Genomic DNA, 23,164 nt, shown 5'->3' on the forward strand with positions numbered 1-23,164 from the left:
CTGTTCCCTTCACCTACAAAACCTAGCCTGAAGGTTTCTTTTGTTTTGTTTTTCTACATTGTTGGAGTTGAAGCCCCTAGCTTTCCCCTGAATTACACCAGCCCCAGTCTCTTTGCTTTTGTTTTTCATATTGATCATGCTTTTTCACACTGCACCAAACGTGGCACTTAAAAAATTGAGTGAATTCATAGTCATGTTTTTCATAAAATCCTTTACTTCCACTTAGAATAAGATCTCAACTTCAGTATGTTTTTTTTCTACCAGCTCTTGCTAACCTCTTGTCTGTTCCACTCATCGTACGCTCATCCTCTTGCAAGTTCTTGAACTATTGACTTGGCATGCAAATTCTCAGATCTCTCCTAGTGACCTCTTCCTGTCAGTCAGAATGGAACACAAAATGTCACTTCTCACAGCTGCAAGTATTACCATTTCAACCTTAAGGGGACTCTCAGAAAGTCCTCACTTTATCTTCATCAGGACACTTGCTGCTCCTAACATTTCTTGCTTAAGCTCTTTCCTTGTTAAAGTGAAATACATTTTGCGAGAATAGGAATTTGGTTTGTGCAGTGATGAACTTTGGCACCAAAAATAGCATCTGCAGAAAACATGCAGAATGGACAAGCTTGACAATTCATATACTTTACCTAAAATCTAGGGGATTATATATGATTTCCCCCAAATGTCAGCAAAGATTAGTGAAGGGGTTGTTTATTAAGTTCCCACCAGATTTACTACAGATGCAGCTGAGAAATGTGTAAGAAATGAGTCCTCTCTTAAAAGACTGAAAAATATTTAGAAAATTTATGGAGTAGACAGGGGACCACGTTATTCACTGACACACATGTCTAAGAGAAATAGACATGTTAAATTCCCGGTGTGAAACATTTTAAACAATAGGTGTCTGAGTAAGAGAAATCTGAACCCGATTTTCTCTACAAGAGCTGTTTCTATTCATTTGTCCCTCATTTTCCTCTGCCACACACCTGCAAACTCCATCTAAGGTCTCACCTGCTGTAAAACAATCTGTCCACATGAATGTCAAAATCTCTAGAGTCTAAGAAGGCATTTGGAGAATGATACTCCAAAAAAGAGACTAAACAGTCAGTTCTTGTTACTTCTTTATTACTTACACAATACATGAGAAAGTTTTATTCTGAATGTAGTTTTATTTCCCACTTTCTCTTCTATCAGGTACAGTGTAACTGAATTTATGTTGACATCCTTGATCCACTTGGATTTGAATTTTGTGCAGGGTGATAGATATGGATCTATGTGTATCTTCTACATGCCAACATCTAGTTATACCAGCATCATTTGTTGAAGATGTTTTCTTTTTTCCATTGCATAATTTTGGCTTCTTTGTCAAAAATCAGGTGTCCATAGATGTGGTGATTTATATCTGGGTCTTCAATTTGATTCCATTTTTCCACCTGTCTGTTTCTATGCCAGTACCATGTTGTAGCACAACTTGAGATCAGGGATGGTGATACTTCTGGCAGTTCTTTTATTGTACAGGATTGTTTTATCTAGTCCACTTTTTATTATGATGTTAAGTATTGTTCTTTCAAGATCTGTAAAGAATTGTGTTGGGATTTTAATGGAGATTGCATTGAATCTGTAGATTTCTTTTGGTAAGATGGCCATTTTTACTATGTTAATCCTACTGATCCATGATCATGGGAGATTTTTCCATCTTCTGATAACTTCTCTAGATGACTTCTCTAATATCCTTCATCATTACTTGAAGTTCTTGTCACACAGGTCTTTCACTTGCTTGTTTAGAGTTACCCCAGGATATTTTATATTGCTCGTGGCTATTGTGAAGTGTGTTGTTTCCCTGATTTATTTCTTAGTCCCTTTATTGTTTGCATATAAGAGGACTATTGATTCTTTTTGAGTTGACCCCGTATCCAGTCTTTTTGCTAAAGGTGTTTATCAGCTGTAGGAGTTCTCTTGTAGAATTTATGGGGTGGCTTATGTGTACTATCATATCATCACCAAATAGCAATACTGTGACTTCTTTTTCAAGTTGGATCCCTTTGATATCCTTTAGTTGCCTTATTTCTGTAGCTAAAACTTCAAGTAGTCTATTGAATAGGTATGAAGAGAGTGGGCAGAGTTGTTTTGTTATTGCTTTTAGTGGAATTGTTTTGAGCTTCTCTTCATTTAATTTAATGTTGGCTGCCAGCTTGTTTTATATAGATTTTTATGACATTTAGGTATGTTTCTTGAATCACTTATCTCTCCAAGATATTTATCATGAAGGGTTGTTGGATTTTGTCAAAGTTTTTTTTCAGCATCTAATGATATGATCATGTGTTTTTTTCTTTACAGTTTGTTTATATGGCGGATTACATTGATAGATTTTCATATGTTGAAATATCCCTGCAGCTCTGGAATGAAATACTGGGCATTTTCTTATCCAAATGTTTTGTATTTAGAGAACTAGGGGAGTTCTGAGCAACTACAGGCACTGCCAAGTGGGGCAAAGTCTACCATCGATAAATGCTTACTTTTGTCTATTGACAAAGTGGAAATTAATTTGAAGGTTCCTCAAAATTTTAAAATAGAACTAGTTATTCCACTCTTGGATGCATCTAGAGAACTTCATACCTCACTACATCTACACTTATTGCCACTGCAATCATGATGATAAGGGAATGGAACAGTCTAGATGTTCATATACAAATGAATGAATAGTGAGACTATGGTACATATTCAAAGTGGAAGTTGAACCAGCTATAAAGAAAAATGAAGTGACAAAAATTCTAGAAATAGGTGGATTTAGACGTATAATAATAAGTGAAGTGACATTTCAGAGTAAAACGCAACCCAATGCTCTCCCTCACACACAAGGACGTACTCGTCACTGAAGGGGACACAAAGATTGCGTTCTGTTTCTAGTCGGTCTTAGTTTCTCCTTTCATTGTGATGGGCGAATGAATAAAGCTATAATTAATTATGAAGATCAGCAATGCAGCTCTGTGACTTTAGAGAGGCCCTTCTACCTGTAGAGAGGTTCACTGAGGTGTTCAGAGTCAGGGATTTGACACATGTTTACATGGCTTTTGTTGTTGTTGGGTAGTCCCTATTTAGAACTACCCAAGGATGCCACTTTACCTAATTTTAGTTTGACTCAGCATAATTTTTAAGGGAATAATATATATACTCCAGGTTTGGTTGGAGTAATGTGTGCTTTTGATATTTTTAGTTCTAGGTCTCACACATACATTATCACCCAGGAAATAGAACTTCCCTTCACTATGTACCCCTATCTTATAATATGTGTAAGAGATGCTGCTATTTTCCTGATGGAAAAACTGAGGCTTCTGGGGAGTAAATGCCTTCTGAACCAAATAACACTGTTAGGATCCAATCTGGGTCCAAAATATAAGCTCTCAATGTCTAAAATATCCAGAAACGTTCAAAGTAAAACATTTAAACTTTAGACCAATTCTATTTTAGATCTGGTCAACTTGGTGTAAGTCACTAAGTTTCCACTTTATTATAATTTTGGTCACACAATGTCTTTTTAATAAAAATAGAAACCATTTTTATTCCCTTTTGCAGAGATTTTAAATGTCAAGAACTAGCTGGTAATTTTCACTGTACTATTTTACTCATGTATGTCTTCTTAAATTATTTTAATCTACTATATGCCCATTTCAATTTGTTATTCTGTCTATATCTTTACTTATTAATTGTCGGTTGTGGCAGCACACTCTGGTAGGATTTGCTAAAGGAGGCAGAAACAGAAGAATTATGAGTTCGAGGGCAGTCTGGGTTATACATTTTAAGGTTGGAGAGATGGCTCAGCAGTTAAGAGCACCGGCTTTAACACTTTTACCTTTTACTATAGAAACTAAGCCCCATAGAGGGAACTATTCAAATTAGAATCTTCCTGTTCTTTCAAATCTATTTTTGCTTCTTTTCTCATAACTCTTGACATATCTTTGCAAACCCCATTAGCCCGACTCATTGTTCTCTTCCTGTTATGTAACATCTTTGAAAAGTCAGTTTGGATGGGGCTCACCATCACAGGGAAGAAAACATCCTGACTTACATATTATTTGGATTTTTTTCTTATTTTCCTACTGTGTTTTGTCAATTTACAAATATATTGTTGTACTGTTATGATCGTATCTCAAATGTAAAACAATTCAGGTCATTATATACTTCAGATGAGACCAATGAAGCTGCTCTGTGAGAGTAACAAATTGGTTAGTGGCAGCTCTCTTTTATAGGCCTTCAGCGATTACATAAGAGGTTTGAAATATGTGGAGAATAAGAGACAATTAATGGTTTCTCTTCTGCTTAAGTACACAGGAAATATATTGTTTGGTGTACTTATGATACTTTTATTATTGTTAATTGATTGTTTTAATTAACAGGATAGACAAACTATCCTAAGTTTTGTTTCCAAGCCTACCTAGGGTCCTGGTGAATCACATAATGCATAATTCTTCAACGGTTTTATTTTGCTTTTGCTTACATTTCAACAGTGCTGTGTTGTAACTTGGGACAGTTGTGCTATCTGGTTCTATATGTCCTCTCTTCCTACATTCTTGACTCATGCCACACTTACAAGAAATTGAAGAAGACACCAGAAAATGGAAAGATCTTCCATGCTCTGGCACAGGAAGAATTAACATAGCAAAAGTGGCAGTCTTACCAAAAGCAATGTACAGATTCAGTGAAATGCCCATCAAAATTCCAACAAAATTCTTCATAGACCTTGAAAGAATAGTACTCAACTTCATATGCAAAATCAAAAATTTCAGCATGGCCAACAGTCCTGTATAATAAAAGAACTTCTAGAGGCATCACAACCCCTGACTTCCAACTCTACTACAGAGCAACAGTACTGAACACCTCCTGGTATTGGCATCAAAACAGACAGGAGGACCAATGGAACCGAATCAAAGACTTGCATATCAATCCACACACCGATAAACACCTGATTTTTGACAAAGAAGCAAAAATATCAAATGGAAAAAAGAAAGCATATTTAACAAATGGTACTGGAATAACTGAATATCAACATGTAGAAGAATGAAAATAGATCCATATCTATCACCACGCACAAAATGCAAGTCCAAATGGTCCCAAGACCTCAACATAAAGCCAACTACACTGAACCTCATAGAAGAGAAAGTGGGAAGTACTCTTGAATGCATTGGCACAGAAGACCACTTCCTAAATAAAACTCCAGTAGGACAGACACTGAGAGCAACATTTAATAAATGGGACCTCCTGAAACTGAGAAGCTTCTGTAAAGCAAAGGACATGGTCAACAAGACAAAACAGCAGCCTACAGAATGGGAAAAGATCTTCACTAACCCTACATCAGACAGAAGGCTGATCTCCAAAATATACAAAGAACTCAAGAAATTGGTCATCTGCCGGGCGGTGGTGGCGCACGCCTTTAATCCCAGAACTCGGGAGGCAGAGGCAGGCGGATCTCTGTGAGTTCGAGACCAGCCTGGTCTACAAGAGCTAGTTCCAGGACAGGCTCCAAAGCCACAGAGAAACCCTGTCTCGAAAAACCAAAAAAAAAAAAAAAGAAATTGGTCATCAAAAGAACAAATAATCCAATAAAAAAAGGAGTGCAGAGCTAAACAGGGAACTCTCAACAGAGGAATCTAAAGATGCTTCAGGAAATGTTCAACATCCTTAGCCATCAGAGAAATGCAGATCTGAGATTCCATCGTACGCCTGTCAGAATTCTCAAGACCAAAAACACTGATGGCATCTCATGATGGAGAGGATGTGGGGGTAAATGGAACACTCCTCCATTGCTGGTGCTGGTGGGAGTGCAAGCTGGCACAGCCACTTTGGAAATCAGTATGCGATTTCTCATAAAATTAGGAAATGATTTACCTTAAGACCCAGTAAGACCATCTTTGGGTATTAACCATAGAATGCACCATCATTCCACAAGGACATGAGATGTGGGAGGTGATATATGCTGTGAATATGTTTTATTGCCATTGACTAAGTAAGAAGCAGCTTTCAGCCAATGGCTTAACAGAGTAAAGTCAGGCTGAAAGAGATATATAGAGAGAGTAGATGGAGTCAGAGAGAAGCCGTTTAGCTGCTGCCAGGGACAGATGCCTCTGCTGGAGCCTGCTAAAACTTTGCAGGTAGGCCAAGACCTTGTGGTGATGCACAGATTAATAAAATGAGTTAATTTAAGATATAACATCTAGCTAGAAAATTCTTAATCTATGGGCTAAATAGTATTGCAAATAATATAGTTATAGTTAAAGTTAAAATATTCCCTAGGTGGTCTCACACCTGCTTCTTAGCCAAGGAACCAGCATCTGTTATTCTAAGACTTAATCTGAGTAGTGTAAATTTTGTTGATTAATTTCCATGGTGCCATTAATGAAGTAATGCTTATAGTTTAAGAAAATACAAATTACCATGTACCTGACTGAAAAGTAAAATAAAATAGAAATTTCATAACAACAACAAAAAGTGATCAGGGAACTACAGGATTTCACTTTAAGATTAGAAGAACTCGCTGGGTGGTGGTGGCGCACACCTTTAATCCCAACACTCGGGAGGCACAGACAGGCGAATCTCTGTGAGTTTGAAGCTAGCCTGGTCTACAGAGCAAGATCCAGGACAGGCCCCAAAGCTACAGAGAAACCCTGTCTCGAAAAATTTTTAAAAAAGGATTAAAAAAGATATTAGAAAACTCACCAACAGTCCAGGCTCTTAGTTACCAATATGGAAGAAGGATCTGCTGTGTCTCTTATATGGGAGGCAGCTGTGCATCAAATACAATGATGGAAGGTTGTATTGTGTCTGTTCCATGGATAGAAGTCTGTGATGAAAGTCTGTGGTGTGAGAGGCTGTGATGTGTTGCTTACTGGTTGGAAGGCCACAGTGTGTCAGTTATGTGGATCGAAGGGAGGCTAACTACCTCCACATCGAGTCTTGGCGTTGGGAACCTGGCATTGACAGTATGACTTTGCTTTGTGAGAACTCACCTTGGGCAGCTCCTCAATCTGATTGGCATCCAGATAGAGCTCCTCTAGCGTGCGTTCGAAGTTGAAGACCTCCTTGGGCACCTGCTGCAGGCTGCAGTGGGAGTAATCCAACACTGAGATGATCTCTTCCTCGCCGCGGAAGCAGCGGCATGGCACCAGGCGGCCAATGAGCTTCCGTTTGGTCGTCATCTCCAGGCACTGCACTGGGAGAGAACACACAGAGGTGTTTAACCCTGACACTCAAGGAAGGCTGCATCCACACCCAAAACGGCTGGCTACAATACTGAGTTGCATGTGAGCTATATGGGACATGGAAGCATCACACTCTTGAGCCCCTTAAGTGGAATCAGGCCCAGGGCAACTTCCACAGACTCTTTCGGAAGAGTATTCCATTTCTGCAAAAGTAGTCAAATTTCACCCCAGAGTTTATGATTTTTTTGATTCATAGATGAAGTCTATGAATGACTTTATTGGGGCCACCAATGTTTCACACTCTCATTAAACACTATCTTCATGAAGTCTACTCTCTTGGAACCATAGAACCCTGATTCACATAGAGAAAAAAGGATTTATAATCATATAAGAAATTTCTAGGGAACCCCTGACATATCTCTTTCTTAATTCTCTAAGTTAAAATGACCAAAGGCCTTGCAGGCTTACACCATGATTTTGTTGACACTAAGCTTATTTTACTCCCAGGATAGCTTTTGAGGGCCACAGCATGATTTTATTTTTCCTGGTATCTGTCTTAGTGCCTGGTAACTGATAACTGTTTATTGACTACAGAGTGACAGGTCGATGTATGAATGAGTAAATGAAGGCTTGGAACTCTGATCCTGATAGCTATCAGTTATGGGTAATTAACTTGAGAAACTTCTCATTCTAACTAAAGGCCACCCTCCCTGTGAATGTGCCCCCTGAGAACAATGAAGACACTACTTTTTGTGTGTTCTTTCTACACATAGGATCTTGAATTCCTCAAGGAGATCTTGACTTATATATTCTTTAATATACAGTATTTTATATTTATCTCAATATACATCATATAAGATATATAAAATATCTTAATTATATATATCTTAAATATACATTGCTATAGTTTGATAAGTATAGAATTAGTATTAAATGAACATTAATTCAAACTTGGCATTTAATTTGTAGTTTTTTGTGTCTATACATATATATGTATGTATGTTTGTGTGTGTGTGTGTGTGTGTGTGTGTGTGTGTGTAGGTCAGAGGCAATCCTCAGGTATGAGTCTTAGGAGCCATTGATTTTTTTTTGAGATGGGGCTCTCCTTGGCCTGGAGCTTGCTGAGTAGGCACGTTGACTGGCCAGAAAACCACAGGGAATCCTCCCTGCCCCATCTCTGCCTCCCCAGTGCTGGGATTGCAAACCTACAGCATTAAACCTGGCTTTTTTTTTGTATGGGTTCTGGGAGTTGAACTCAGGAACTCATGTTTGTGTGACAAACATTTTACAACTGATGTACTTCTCTAGCCTGTTAATTAGATTTTTATAGAATAGAAAGTTATTGCTGAGGGGTTGGAGTGATAGCTTAGCAGTTAAGACTGCGTGCTGCTCTTGCATAGGACCAGTGTTTTGCTTCAAGCACCAACTTTCGGTGGCTCTGCAAGTATACACACACACACACACGCACACACACACACACACACACACACAGTCTTTAAAAGTGTATTGTTTAAATACAAATTAAATACATTTATTAAAAAGTTAGCATTTTATTTTTAAAATTGCATAGTTTGAATCAGATTTGGAAGCTACTAGGTACAATTTACTTAAAAGCTGCAGGGTTTTCTTTCAAGGGTGTCCTTATGTCTACTTTAGGTTCTGAAATTAGTGCAAAGAAATTCCTGGGACAAGTTAGTGAATAAACACTTACAGATGGCTATATTCACATGGAAACCTGTGGAAAGCTAACTGAAAGCCTTTCCCACCATCTTTTATTATTCCATCTCTGACACATTTCTAGAGGATGAATCACAAGACTAGGTAACTACTGTTTTACCAAATTTTATTGAAATTGTGGGCTTGTGGGACATCTCGTCTCTACCTGGAATCTAGCACATATTAAGCATCCAATAATGTCTCTAACAAGTGAGTGACTTGCCCTTGTTACCTGGCAAATATATGTGTACTTTGTAATTATAAAGGTAAAGATAATAGGGCTGTGGTTAGCAGCAAAGTTGTGGTTTGGAGGATAATTTTGTGCTTTTGGAGGGAGTTAAATTGAATTGTTTTATTTTTAAAAAGTATTTATTTAGCTGGGCGGTGGTGGCGCACGCCTTTAATCCCAGCACTCGGGAGGCAGAGGCAGGCGGATCTCTGTGAGTTCGAGACCAGCCTGGTCTACAAGAGCTAGTTCCAGGACAGGCTCTAAAGCCACAGAGAAACCCTGTCTCGAAAAACCAAAAAAAAGTATTTATTTTTGTGTGTATCTATGTGAGTGCATGGACATAGGCATGTGTGTGCAGGTGTGTAAACCTGTGTAAATACACAGAAGCTGGAAGAGGGAGTCTGGTGCTCTTCTCAATCACTTTGTCTACACATTTGAGGTGGAGACTCTCCTGGGACCTAGAGTTTGCATTTTCTCCTCTAGGTAGGAAGCCAGCAAGTCCCAACAATCCTGTCTCTGCCCTCTTCAGAGATGGGGAAACAGTAGGCATGGGACTGGCTTGGTAAATAATCTTTGGTGTTAAAATTCCAGTCTTAATGATTGGGTAGCAAGGGCTCTTAATCAATGAAACATCCTTCCAGCTTCTGCTTGGTGTATCTCTTGCCTGTTTTCTATGTACCCTTCACCGGTTCAGTTCCCTGGATGTTTCTCCTAGATGGATGCTCCACTGTGTATCAGTGCTCTGAGAACACTCCCTCCCCACTCTCATCTGCAGCTTCTGCTTCTGCAGACCTTGCTGAGCTCCTCTTCACCATATCCTTCCTGTGTTAGAGCTTCTATTTTCTAGGCTGGATGCCTTCTTCCAAGATTTTATTTCTTCAGTTTGGCTGAAGATGGCTTCTATTTACTTGCTGAGAAAGGATGTAGAGTAGGTATTTTTTTTTTTTTTTGAGATCTTGCAGTCTGAAGATGGCTTGTTTACCCACAAAGGATTGAAAAGTTCAGCTGGATATACTTTTCTAGGTCAGAAATATTTTTTCTTTATAAATGTGGAGGCACATTTTGGTACCTTGTAAGAAAGCCCAATTTCATTCCTATTTAAAGTCCCATTTCACACTCAACTTCTCCAGCAGACAGTTTTAAAATTTTATCTCTGGTCTTAAACATTCGTGACAATGTGCTTTGAGTTTTCTTAAATTGTGCTTGATTCTGATGGGTTTCCTTTCCTGCAATCCTCACTAACTGGATGAGAGAACTATTTCTTAGATATAGCCTACAAGCCAATTATTTATTCTCTAGCAATTTCTATGTCATTGTACCTTGTTTCTATTTTCCAGGAAGTTTCCTCAAGTTTATTTTCTAATCCCTTGTAATGACTTGCTTTAAACCTGACACTGTGTTTTATACTTTATGAGAGTTGTGTGATGCATTCTGAATGCTCAGCTTTTACAGCTCCCTGTTTGTGTGCCAGGGGTCCATGTCTTCTTCATTTCTCTCAGAGGATGTTAACTATGGATTTATCTATCCCTCCTTGGTGCTTGTGTAGCTCCTGAGTTCCACTTGGTGTCCTTTGGTCCTCTTCTCCCAGAATAGATGCTTTCCTCAAATATCCAGTGATCTGTGGCTGTCTTCCAACACTGAGTGATCCTCTGAAAGGATAATTGAAGCTCTGTGTGCATGACAGGTTTCATTTCAGAATAAACTGTCAGCAAGCCAAAGAAGATTCTAAAGGATGTTCTGGTCATCTACCTGAGCTGGAAAAATGCTTCTCTGTAGAGGCAATTTCCTACTTTTGGCATCAACTCCCCGCTCGCTTGTGTGTTGTGGTCATATGTATGAGTGTTTCTGTGTATATGTGTGCATAAGTGCACATGAATATAGAGGTCAGAGGTTAACCTCTGGTATTGTTCCCCAGGACTCACTTGCCTTGTATTCTGATACTAGGTCTCTTAATTTAGCCTGTCAGTCCTAGGGGATCCTCCTGTCTTTGTCTCCCTAACCCTGAGATTGTAAACATTCATTATTATACCTGTATTTTCACATGGGAATTTTACATACATTCAGAACCTCATGCTTGCACAGAAAACACTAACTGACCAAGTTCTCTCTAGCTACTCTCTAGTTTCTTGTACCTTATTTGTTGTCTTTAATTTTCATAAGCTGAAAAATCAACTCCTATACCTTTGAGAGTATTTTATAATGTAGTTAGCAACAGGCTCTGAATATATATACATGTGTGTGCATGTATGTGTATGTGTGTTCTACATCCTACCCTAGCTAGTAAAAGCATGTTGAAGTTGCATACTAGTATCTCTTCATGTCTACACAATAGGAGCGTATGCATACACTTCAAATTCCTTTTAGTTCAGTGGAGTCTTGCTTATAAGAATAGATAAATCAACCATGGGCATATCTAAGGGAGGTTTCTCTCAATAATTTTACTTTTACAATCCTTCCCCAGTTGACCTGGTGGTCCATAGTGGTGTTTAGTTCTAAGCAGGAACATTACAGCTTTCTTTGGGAAAACTCTCTTCTGTTGACTCCCGTGGTGTCACACTCTGACTTCAGATTCTAATTTCACACTGGGAATGTCACACCTGCGCTAGCTCACACTTGGTATTCTATTGTTCTGATCAACATAGATTCCCACAGAGGTTCTCTTCTTTAAGTGTTTTGAGGGTCAGTCATCTACACTGAAGATGTGCTCTATGGTGTTGGTTTTCTCTGGACATGCTGTTCTTCCAGTAACACGGTCTCATTCACATTTCCCAACACCTACTTCAGTGACATAAGCTAAGTAGGAAGTGGATGCCTATAAAAATTAAGTCTTTAACAGATTTTCCATCAAAGATATTACAAACAATAATGCTTTCAGAACTGAACTGATGTTCACGAGAGGCATCTCATTGTGGTTGATCTTGGACTCTAGAACAGGCTGCCTGGATGTGTGTGTGTGTGTGTGTGTGTGTGTGTGAGAGAGAGAGAGAGAGAGAGAGAGAGAGAGAGAGAGAGAGAGAGAGAGAGAGAGAGAGAGAGAGAGAAAGAGAGAGAGATTGGCACATTATTCTAATTCCTTTGATTTTATCATCTAAAAAAGCCTCAGTATGCGTCTAGTATAAAGAATTAAATCTTCAAGTCCAAAGCCAGCACTGTTCCACCTATATCTCCCAGTCTCAGGATGATTCTACCATGTGCATCATCCCTTCAGTCAGAGATCTCAGGGTTTTTGTTAATTCTTTCAGTACCTCCTTACCCTGGTATTTTGCAGTCACCAAGTCATAACTACTAAATAACCTGGTTTGCTTAACCATGCCTGTCTGTCTTGAGAGTCCCTCAATTCCAGCTAATGCCACAAATATTTTCTTATATTTGTGTTTGTCTTCCTGTCCTTCCACAGTGCAATGATTCTTTGAAAACATATACTGGGTGAGCAAAAGTGCTTGTTACAGGAACCTGATGATCTGACTTTGAACCCACATAAACTGGAGGAAAAAAATGACTCTTGAGAATGGTCATACACACACACACACAAACATACTATATATATATATATATATATATATATATATATATATATATATATATATAATGTTTTCTATAGCATGAGAATATGCCATACAGCTACAAGTTGTGGGTCACTTTGACCACATTTTAATTACTCAAAACTGAATCTTGTGAACAATATCAGATGCTGCATGAGGGCTAGGTCTACATCTGGCCTGTTCAACATGATGTTTCTCAGAATTAATTAACATCAGGTTCAAAGTAGATATATAAAAACATTAATGTTGTAAATAAATGGATATTGGTGCTAAATATTATTTCATTTTCTAAACTTCTATAGTATTTACAGTTTCAGATTATCTGAAGCTGTATCTGTCATCTTGTCATCATTTCTGTTTCATGTGTTTTCTTACTTTTAATGACAAAACTATTAAGGGTCAGTGGATCTGCAATGTGTGTAATGCTCACAGATCTGACTGGGAACTCCACGTCTCCTTAGACAAAGCCGCTGTAAGTTGACTTGCCTTAACCAACTCAGTGGGAACCAACTACCAGCTAAACATCCAAACACAGAACACTGTCATTTTCTCACTAAGACACAGAACAACAAACACACCTGATGGGTGATTTATGCACAGAATACAGATACAGTGTAGAAAAAACAGAAGAGATACCACCAAGGGAGGTAACTTTGGTTGCTCCTTTTGATCAGTTTAAAATAACTTTTAAGAAGACAACTACTTTGTTCAACTACTACAACAAGGAAAAGTCAGAAAGGAGAATGTGGTTTAGAAACAGAGTATAAGACCAGAAACCAAGAACATGTCACATGCACACCACAGAGGCACATATCTGTTTTTCTTAACTGTGGTTACAGCCTAGAATACATCAAAGCCTGTCAACCCCACACCTAGAACTTTGTACACTGACTAAATAACAATATGATTTTCAGCATTACCCAATATTTAGACACAAGGAAAAGGAGTTATGTCAGGCATGGGGGTGAATGTCATCCCAGCATGTGGGAAGCAGAAGCAAGAAGACTACCAGCTCAAGTCCAGCGTGGGCTATTCAGGGAGACCTGCTTTCAACAAAGGCAGAAAAAAAATTCTTAGATCCCAGTTTTTCTTTCTTTCTTTTCTTTTCTTTTTTTAAACAGGGATTGAAAAGGTCAAGAAGAAAATAGGAATGTGTTTCTTTTGGCAGGGCTGGTACAGTATGTTTCTTTGAAGTCAAAGATAAGAACCTCCTTTCTGTGTTCTCACAACACTGCATGGTTTCCCTCTCTCTTAAATCGTGTATGTTTTTCAGTCTGAGTTGAATGCCTACAGGGGATTTTTTTCTTGTCTACAATCACAGCATGTAGTCTAAAGCCATAGCTTCTCTTTCAGTACTCTACCATGATCATATGAGCAGTAGGGGGCTTCCTTGCCAGGACTAATCCAGGTGAAACCATAGGAAGATCCATCTTGTTATATTATGCAAATCCAATACCACTGAAAATTTAAATAAAATAAAGAATTGTTCTTGCACTAGTCCAAAAGTGAGAATACGTGTGCCTAGTGCCTATTAATGTCTCTTCACTCTCTATAACCAAAGATGGTCTCTGAGTTGATCTTGTCTAAGATGCCATTCCTAGTAAGATGAAAGACAAAAGAGGGTTCAGTCTTTCTGAGGTTTTCTATGATATATTCTTTCTTTACTTCCTTCCTTCCTTCCTTCCTTCCTTCCTTCCTTCCTTCCTTCCTTCCTTCCTTCTTTTTTTTTTTCCCAAGACAAGGTTACTCTGCAGCTTGGAGCCTGCCCTGAAACTAGCTCTAGTAGACCAGGCTGGCCTCGAACTCATAGAGATCCACCTGCCTCTGCCTCCCAAGTGCTGGGATTAAAGGCATGCACCACCACTGCCTGTCCTGCATCCTGTTTTTATTCCTCTCTACAGTGTTGCGCTTTTCAAGTGACAAATGTTTCTAGTTTATCCTCTGGGAAACCTTTTGCCTCACTAACTGTGCCACAGGGACATGGAAATCTGCCAAGCTCATTCCACGCCCTACTTAGAAAGAGACATCTTTATAACCATTACTGAATCTCAAGTTCATATCTGAAACGTGTATCAGGGGCTGTCTCTGTGAGGAGCAGGATACTGAGTCGAGTGTCAGAGGCTGGCTCTGATTTCAACTGTTGAAATGCTCATGTTTCAGATTTCATTAGATTTCTGTAGGGTAATTTTCATCTTACCATTATAATACTTAAGTTTTAAATATTTTGTTTTTCTGTCATCCCAAGAAACATTATCGTCTTGCCTGGATCACTGGGCTGTTGGACAGGCCTTCTCCTGGACTTTAATGCTGATGCCATCAGTAATCAAAACAAATGATCAAGGAGAAGAGCAGATTGAGTGTTTGGCTTCAAGGGGTGCTCACTGATAACTCTACCAGCGTCTGCAGACAAGCTCCTTCTTAGCAGAACTTAGCTTCTGTGCTCTCTGCAGGAAACTTCATCAACTGACTTCAAAGGATTTTTTTCCAAGGTGATTCCCAGTATAAACCTTCACCTCTGATTTCATCTTAAACTGCTTAATGAGGTGGTTAATTTAAATAAAAGTCATTCCTCTACAGCAGACTTTGGAGGTATTTGTTAAGTCTCTGCTTAGAGTCTGTGTTCCCATGGTTTCTTTTCTCATTTTGATTTGCACTTTATTGTTCATGTTTATGCAACTCAGAGTCATATTTTATTGCTCCCCTACTGTGCTTGGTATTTGGTTATATGCTGGGAAACACCAAGGAATAAAGGCATTCCCTGAACTAATTAATTTACAGAAGAGTGACATGAAATAAATTACCAGAGAGCCAAGAAACTAAATCTATAATTTTTTATGTTACCTACTATGAAATATCAGAGTCTGAAACCTTTATATATTGACATATATTTAACATAGTTAAATAAAAATAAATTAAAATATGATTTCATGTATTAATAAATATATTGTCTTCAAAAACTTGTATACTTAAGTTCTAAATGTTTCACTGAATCTATATTTTTCCTTTTAAAAAAATTCAATTTGTGGCAGAGGGTACCAAATTCAAAGTCTCACGGGGCTATCACCAGACTACGTCTCCAGTCTAGTCTTTATTTTTCAGTGACAGTTTTTCTCAGCTCATATTCCTGCACTTTACCTTTTCTTAGAAATAAGTATAAAAATTAGAATATTAAGAGTTCAGAGAGGTTGATATGGTTCAAATGTTTGTGTCCCTCTGAAATCCATGCTGGGGCTTAGTTCTTAGAGGTGGGTGTCTTTAGGAAATCAATGGTACTTTCAGAAAATATAGCTGTCAGACAGCACAAAGAAAACTCAGTACCAGATTAAAAATACACAAATGTCAGGAGAAAGTTATGATTCACTAATAAATGGTTCCAGTCATGTTTCTTGAAAGACATTGGCTTCCAGGAAAACAGCTAACTTCATCTAAGAGCAAAATGAAGAAATTAACCCTAGGAATTTTCAGGGAGTTAACTTCTCCAAGGTAAAGATATGAAGTTGTGCCCTAGTATTCAAAGATTTGCTAACATTTAAGATACAGACTTTGTCAGAAAGAGGCTGCTTCTTTGGTAGCATCTTGTGTTTGAGAGAAGCCTCAGCCTAATCACTTATCCAATCCTTGAATAAATTATTCAGGTGATTTTCTTGCATCTTAATATTTCTTGAGCAGTCTTAAGCTATAGTAAAAAGTCAAGATGATGACTCATCTTAGAAGGTTATCACGAGAAAGTCCATTTCAATATGGTCCTTGAAAAGTCAGAGACAGAGTCTATTAAGTGTGACAAATACTTTCCTAAATTAAAACATGGTTATATAGAAGTTACTATTTATTTTTTTTTGAAAAAAAAATATGCTTCTGTGGGATTCTCCACATCTTCCTGCGCTGCAGTGATAGCTTTAGAGCTAGGAAGCATTTCAGCATGAGGTGTCTTATCCAAGTGCTCTTCCTTTTGTGAGGATAGAACCCTGTTCCCACAATCCGTTTCACAGGGTAGGGTAAAAATGTCCCTTCCATTTTATTTTGTGCAAATGACTGAAAGAAAAAGCCATTTCAATGACATTTCTTGGTATTTCATGTTCAGTCTTCAATCAAAACAAGGAATTTCTGATACTCCTTGTGTTTATTAATATTTTAATTAATGCTGATGATGGTTGTATTTGTGCCTTCAGGAGAGTCAGATCAAACACTGCAATTGTAAGACTCAGTAAAATAAACAGGGCTTGTGGTGATAATCTTTTAATCAATTAAATTGCTTTGGGTACAAATCTAGGCAGTTACTTTATAATTGGGAAAATTTTAACAGTCATGGAATGTACAAGCCTACCTCTTTTTGCCCTTCGGCTAAAAGGGGAGCTTAACCAAGAATTAATTCAAGAAGCCCAGGCTTAGAGAATGCAGCCCCGGACCGAGCAACCAAACGGCTGGATCAGAGCTCATTTTAAAGCTGAACAATTTGGTTAGGATTCAGAACTGGAGTTCCTTTCCACTGTTAGTCTATGGTGTGGGATAAAAAGTGTAATTTCAAGCAGCAATTCACAATATTCTGAATATTTAAGCACCCATCTTGATTCATTTTGTAAGTAATAAATGCCAGAAGCAGAATTGGTTCATTCTTAGTGAAAGAAAATTGTTACTGAATTAAATTATTTAGAAGATGATTAAAATCCAACAGAATTTGAGAGAATTAGGAGAATACACTCAGGAGCAAATGCTTTGAAAAGCCCTGGAAAAGGCTAAAGAAGGGAGGTGGCTCTAGACTAAAAACGACAAGTTCAAATGACGGGTCCTGCCAGTAGACAAAATGTGCTCCATGTAACCATAACTTTACAGGTCTAATCAGTCTTAAAATTCATATGAGATTCTATAAAACTCTTAACCGGCTCCCCGTGGTTTCACTGTCAGTTACACAGCTTTGGTCACTGATTGCACACTAGGACCCAGATGGTAAACACCTCTTGAACAATACCCCATATGCCCTCATATTCTGTGTTCATGCAGTGCTACCTCTCTCTTGCCCTGAGGTCTCCTATCTACTCACCTTTCCTGGGTTATGCTTCTAAGGAAGAATAATATTGTTCAACTAAGGCCAAGGATTAAACTCAAACCACAATTCTCTCCTAAATACTCTATTAATTGAGGGTCTAATAAGGTCTTAAGCACCTCACCCCTGATAAAATGTTTACCTTCCAATCTCAGGTCCTCCAAGTCTGGCCTTATTTGGAAGATGTAATTTTGTAGATGTAATGTTATGACTGCTTATACTGCAATAAGGCACACCCTTCTCCGATAGGACCATTGTCCTTATTAACAGAAGTCTATGTGAAAGGCCATGGAGGGACAGGATGGAAGATGCATGAGGAACAAGGAGAGGCACCATCAACAAAGCTAGGAGTAGATCCTCTCAAACCTCAAAGGAAGAAGCAGTGTTACCACCTGCAGCATATAAATGTTATCATTCCTGCCTTTTTGCACATCTACTGCATGCAAAGGATTTGAAATTTCACTACCAACAAATATTTGACCACCTGCCCAAAAAGATGAAACTTTACTTTCTAAACTTAGGTTGTTCCAGTTTGTGGTTTTTTTTTTTTTTTTTTTTTTTTTTTTTTTTTTTTTTTTTTTTTTTTTTTTTTTGTTTATCATGGAAACCCGAAGGAACCAATGCAACCAGTTCTTTAGCTCCCTATACAAGTCAGGTCACTTCTCTGACATCTACAAAGCTGATGGTCCCATGGGGATGGGCTTGCTGCAGTTGCCCGCTAGTCAGTCTCTTGAGGTAACAGCTCTTAATTGTATTCTGTAAGTTCTTAATTTTTGCTTTTAACACATCACAGGCATTGCACAACAGTCAAACAGTGAGTGACACCATTTTGTTATAGGTAACTGGGCATGAAAAGATGTAAGTTTCATTGTTTTTAGGCTCACCTGCTTGTTGAAGATGGTTTATAAGTATGATTTCAGAGCAGATAAAAATGTCCAGTGAGAACATAAAATAAGACTGGGAAGAACATGTGTGAGACCACAGAAAAATGACACAAACTGTGCTCACTTATTCTCAGAAATGCACATCCAGGAAAAGAGCTAACTTCCAGTGTCCTTAGGCAAACTCAGAGTGGCTGTCATAAGCCACTTGCACGTAAGTAATTTAATCCAAAGAATTAAATGGATCCTAGAAGTGTTTTGAAAATGACTTGACAGATGTCATGCAGAAAGGAGTGTATCTCAGCTAGGAACAGTAGCTCCCATGAGAAGCAAGAGCTTTACACCACTGTGAAACAGGATGATAGATAGAAGTTAGAAATCACATGCTTTAGAAAGAACACTGCCAACCACCAGCCTGTGAGCTGGGTCAGTAGGGGGCTTTGTAAGGAAACATTGTCTCTCAGACAAAAGAAATAACAATAACCACAGAAATACTTAGGTGTGTAAGACACATCACGTTGATTAATCAGAACCTTTTCCTATTTAAAATTATTTGTTATTTAGTTAGTATATAAAAGTAATGTGTGTTTACAGATAAACTTTAGGAAGTACAGAATGAACAAGAATATATCATTCCCTATACTTTTAACATCCATAAAGAGGGCACTGATACAGTGTAAGTATACTTACATTTACTTAAGGTGGTACTTTAAATACATACACCTAACTTGCCACATAGTGTTAAGATTAAATACAATGGGGAGTCTTGAAACCATATACATAGTTACAGACTCACTAAACTGCATATATATTCACTTATATACACATATATACATGTATATATGAAAAATTATAATCAAAGAAAAAGAGGCTATCAGCAAGAGTAGGGGGCATAGGAGGGATTCAAGAGAGGGTAATTAGGAGGCAGTGGAGGAAGGAATAGAAAGGGAGGGAAGAAAATGATGTAATTCTATTTCAATTAGAACATATTAAAAATGAAAAAAAGATTTTGTTTTGTGATATGCCCTTCACTTAGTATTATACTGTGAACATTCTCACATATCATTCTCACATATATTCCTTAAAATATATTCATGAAGACTTCAAATATATCTACTAATTTTTTGAAGAATGTTCTTCATATGCTAGGAGCATATACAAGTTATCATTTCTTCACATTCTAATCCATGTCCCGATAAACAGCCACAAACACACCTTCTTTCATATCTACTGCATGAAAAGGTTTTGAAATTTCACTACCAACAAATATTGCAGAGTCAATTCTTTGTGTAACTGACTCTACTTAGGGTATTACACATGTTTACTATCTCAGGCCACGATCAGTAACTGTTATCAGTGTATTCTCAACTCCAGTTTGCTGATGCAGATGGTAATTTAAGGGGTTTTAATTCTTTGTCTTCAATAATGTTTTCTCTGTGTTATGCATATAATATCAGTTTATTTCATTATGGGAAGAGTGAGTCTAAATTGCATGTCTCCATCAAATCCCTCCATCCAGAGTTCAAGGAATCCTGCAGAACAGGAAGGAAGACTGTACCAGTCAGAGGGGATGAAGGACACCAGAAGAACAAGGCCCTCTGAATCAACTAAGCAAGGTGCATATGAACACACAGAGACTGAAGCAGCAAGCAGTGGTCCTATATGAATCTGCACCAGGTCCTCTGTGTATGCATTTTTGCTGTTAGCCTAGTATTTTTATGGGATAATTGACTGTGAGAATAAGGGAACCTCTGATGCCTGTGCCTGCTCTTGGAACTCTTTTCCTCCTGTTGGGTTGCTGTGCCCAACTTTGGTATGATAAGTTTTGCTTCATCTTTTATTTTATTTTGTCATGTTTGTTTGCTATTTCTTAGAAGTCTGTTCTTTTCTAATGAGAGACAGAGAAAGAGTGGTTCCAGAAGGAGGGAATATAGGGAATAACTGGGAGGAATAGAGGGAGGGGAAATTATAATCAAGATATATTGTATGAGAAAAGAACTTATTTTCAATAAGAAGGAAAAATATCAGTGAAAAACAATAACAACAAAGATTTAAATATATGAGTAGTAGAGTGATGTCCTCTAAAATATAGGATTGAAAAGAAGATTAGTCTATTGAATAGATTTAATTCAAAGGAGTATAAATAAAACAAGAAAGTGCCATTTTATCAATCACTGCCTTTCAACCTCAAATCTGGGGATTCCCTACTTCCTTTCTAGAGGAGATCTGTCAATCTCACAGGTTTTCTGTGTTTTGGTTGTACCATCTGCTGTGCAACACTCTTCTCTGGCTATGATATCGCTGTTGTTCTCTTGAATCTCCGCAGGCTATCAACACAGATTGGCACATAGAGAAGAGGAAGGACGCATGAGGCCTTGCCTCTCTCTGAGTGCTTTCAGGCAGTTAAAGGCGGCTAAGGAACAGAACTCATGAAACCTTTTTAGGGTATAAATAGGTATTAACAGCTGCTGGAAGAGACTTTTAGTGGGAAGTGCTGTAGCTGCCTATAACTTGCTCATGTTCTTATAAGTCACCCTATCCAAACTTACTGGATCAGTAGGCTAGGTGTGGGTGGAATTGGCTCTTTGTTTCTGTCATTGATGTCCCATACGTGGTAAATGCACAGTTTCTCTATGCCTCCTCAGGAAAAAGTCTTATACTACTATGCATGTTGATAACTAGTCTCACTCTTAGATTTTGTTCTAATGGAATGTGGATGACCCAGATGGAAGTTCTGGAAATTTGCTATTTACCATGGCTTTGGAGTAATTTAATTTATTGTATGAGAGCCCTGCAATGATCAGATAACTGCTAAATCAGAGCATTTGGATAACCGACATGGCATTTCTTTATATAATTTTCTAGTTGGTTTTTCAGAGGGGAGGCATATTTGCTACACATGAATAAATGGAGAGGGAAATATTACCAAGTTTGTCTGCCCTGCTGCCACTTCAAATGGAGATAACTCTTCCAGCATAGTGAAGGGAATGTATTTATTATATCTTTCTGTTTGTTTCAGAGTTACCAAGAATATTATTAGATTCTTTTGTAAAGCTTATAATAGAGCCGGGCGGTGGTGGCACACGCCTTTAATCCCAGCACTCGGGAGGCAGAGGCAGGCGGATCTCTGTGAGTTCGAGGCCAGCCTGGTCTACAAGAGCTAGTTCCAGGACAGGCTCTAAAAAAAGCTGCAGAGAGACCCTGTCTCGAAAAACCAAAAAAAGAGCTTATAATAGATATGAATATGGCATAAGAAACATTCCATTTCACTGTTTTAGATTTTAAGTAGAAAGAATAAATACATGTAGTTGTATAACCTTTACATTAAAGATAAATGATCATATTTTCTTTCTAGTTTCTACTTCAGTTCTCATAAGACTTTTCCATATGAACTTATGTCTTCATACAAACTGTCACCTGCAAGGCCCTCGCATGCCCTTTCTCATCCCCAAATATGACCCTTCTAAGATACTGCCCTCTTTATTGTTCACCTATCAGCTGTGGGAAACACCCTTCACTCCCTATTTTCTCTCTTCTCCACTTCATGTCAGGAGTGACTCAGACTTGCAAATGTGACTCTTCTCTTTGTAGCATAGCTGAGGGTGCCGCTTTCCCTCCGGTCCCCACTTAAGCAGATTTTCTGTTGGGTTCCTTGGATCCTGCCTGGTAAAACTGTCAGCCTCTTCCTGGCTGGTGCCTAAGTATGAAGCCTCCGCACCTTCTACACATTTTGCAAGCATTTTCCTCCGCCAAGAAGGTTCATCATTGTTTCCTTAGCTTGGAGAAATCTTGATCACGCAACTTCACTATAGGTTGAATATCAGTCCTTTAGCAAATCTCATCACTTTCCCCAGGCTGTAAGGTTTTCTCCATTCTCAGATCCGGACCTAGACTTGTGCTGATTGGCAGAGTTCAGTCTGAGTACTTACTGTGAACTCATCTTTCATCAAGACAGAAATTTTCAGTGTTTTTATTGACATTGCTAGATATCATATATAGGTGACATCTAAATGATGAATCATCCTTCCAAACGTTACAGTCTTCCACAGTAACATTTATGTTGTAAATAATTCATGATGCAATAGACACAATCATACCTCAGCTTGACTTCCTGTCACAGTAGATTCTCTTGTCTTTCTTTGTGAATGTAGGACTCAGAAGTCCTTTTCAGCTTCAGAAAAAGGAATGCATGGTATTTAAAAGAATTTCTCTGTGATATGTTACAATTATACTTTGAGGAAAAACAGGGATGTTTGGAAAAATTGAAGTCCTTAGCCTAATAATATTTTACTCAGAAAGATTTAAACCATGAATGTCTATGGTATAATTCATCAAAATATATTCTAATCTTTGAATGGCTAACTTGAGAGTAAAACTTATCAAGCATTATTAAATAAATGAGCCTCATACCCCAATTATTAAGATATTTGCTGAGATATTGTATAATATTCAAACACATACATCGAACATGTCCAAATATCTTCCAATGACAATTTAATATAAAGACACTGAACACATTCAAAATAAAGTATATAAGATTAAATACAATTACTTCCTGGCTAATA

General features: G+C 38.0%; 1 protein-coding gene across 2 annotated transcripts in view; it reads right to left on the minus strand.

Moving 5' to 3' along the window:
- The window catches only part of Lrrc7 (leucine rich repeat containing 7), a 321,319-nt gene that overhangs the window by 228,552 nt on the left and 69,603 nt on the right, over window positions 1-23,164 (minus strand). For both annotated transcript variants that reach the window (XM_038311250.1, XM_038311249.1), the window contains exon 2: window positions 6,999-7,201. In XM_038311250.1, coding sequence (XP_038167178.1) covers window positions 6,999-7,201 — 203 coding nt within the window. The remainder of the gene's footprint in view (window positions 1-6,998; window positions 7,202-23,164) is intronic.

This window comes from Arvicola amphibius, chromosome 14 (genome assembly GCF_903992535.2).
Source record: "Arvicola amphibius chromosome 14, mArvAmp1.2, whole genome shotgun sequence".
Classification (NCBI taxonomy): domain Eukaryota; kingdom Metazoa; phylum Chordata; class Mammalia; order Rodentia; family Cricetidae; genus Arvicola; species Arvicola amphibius.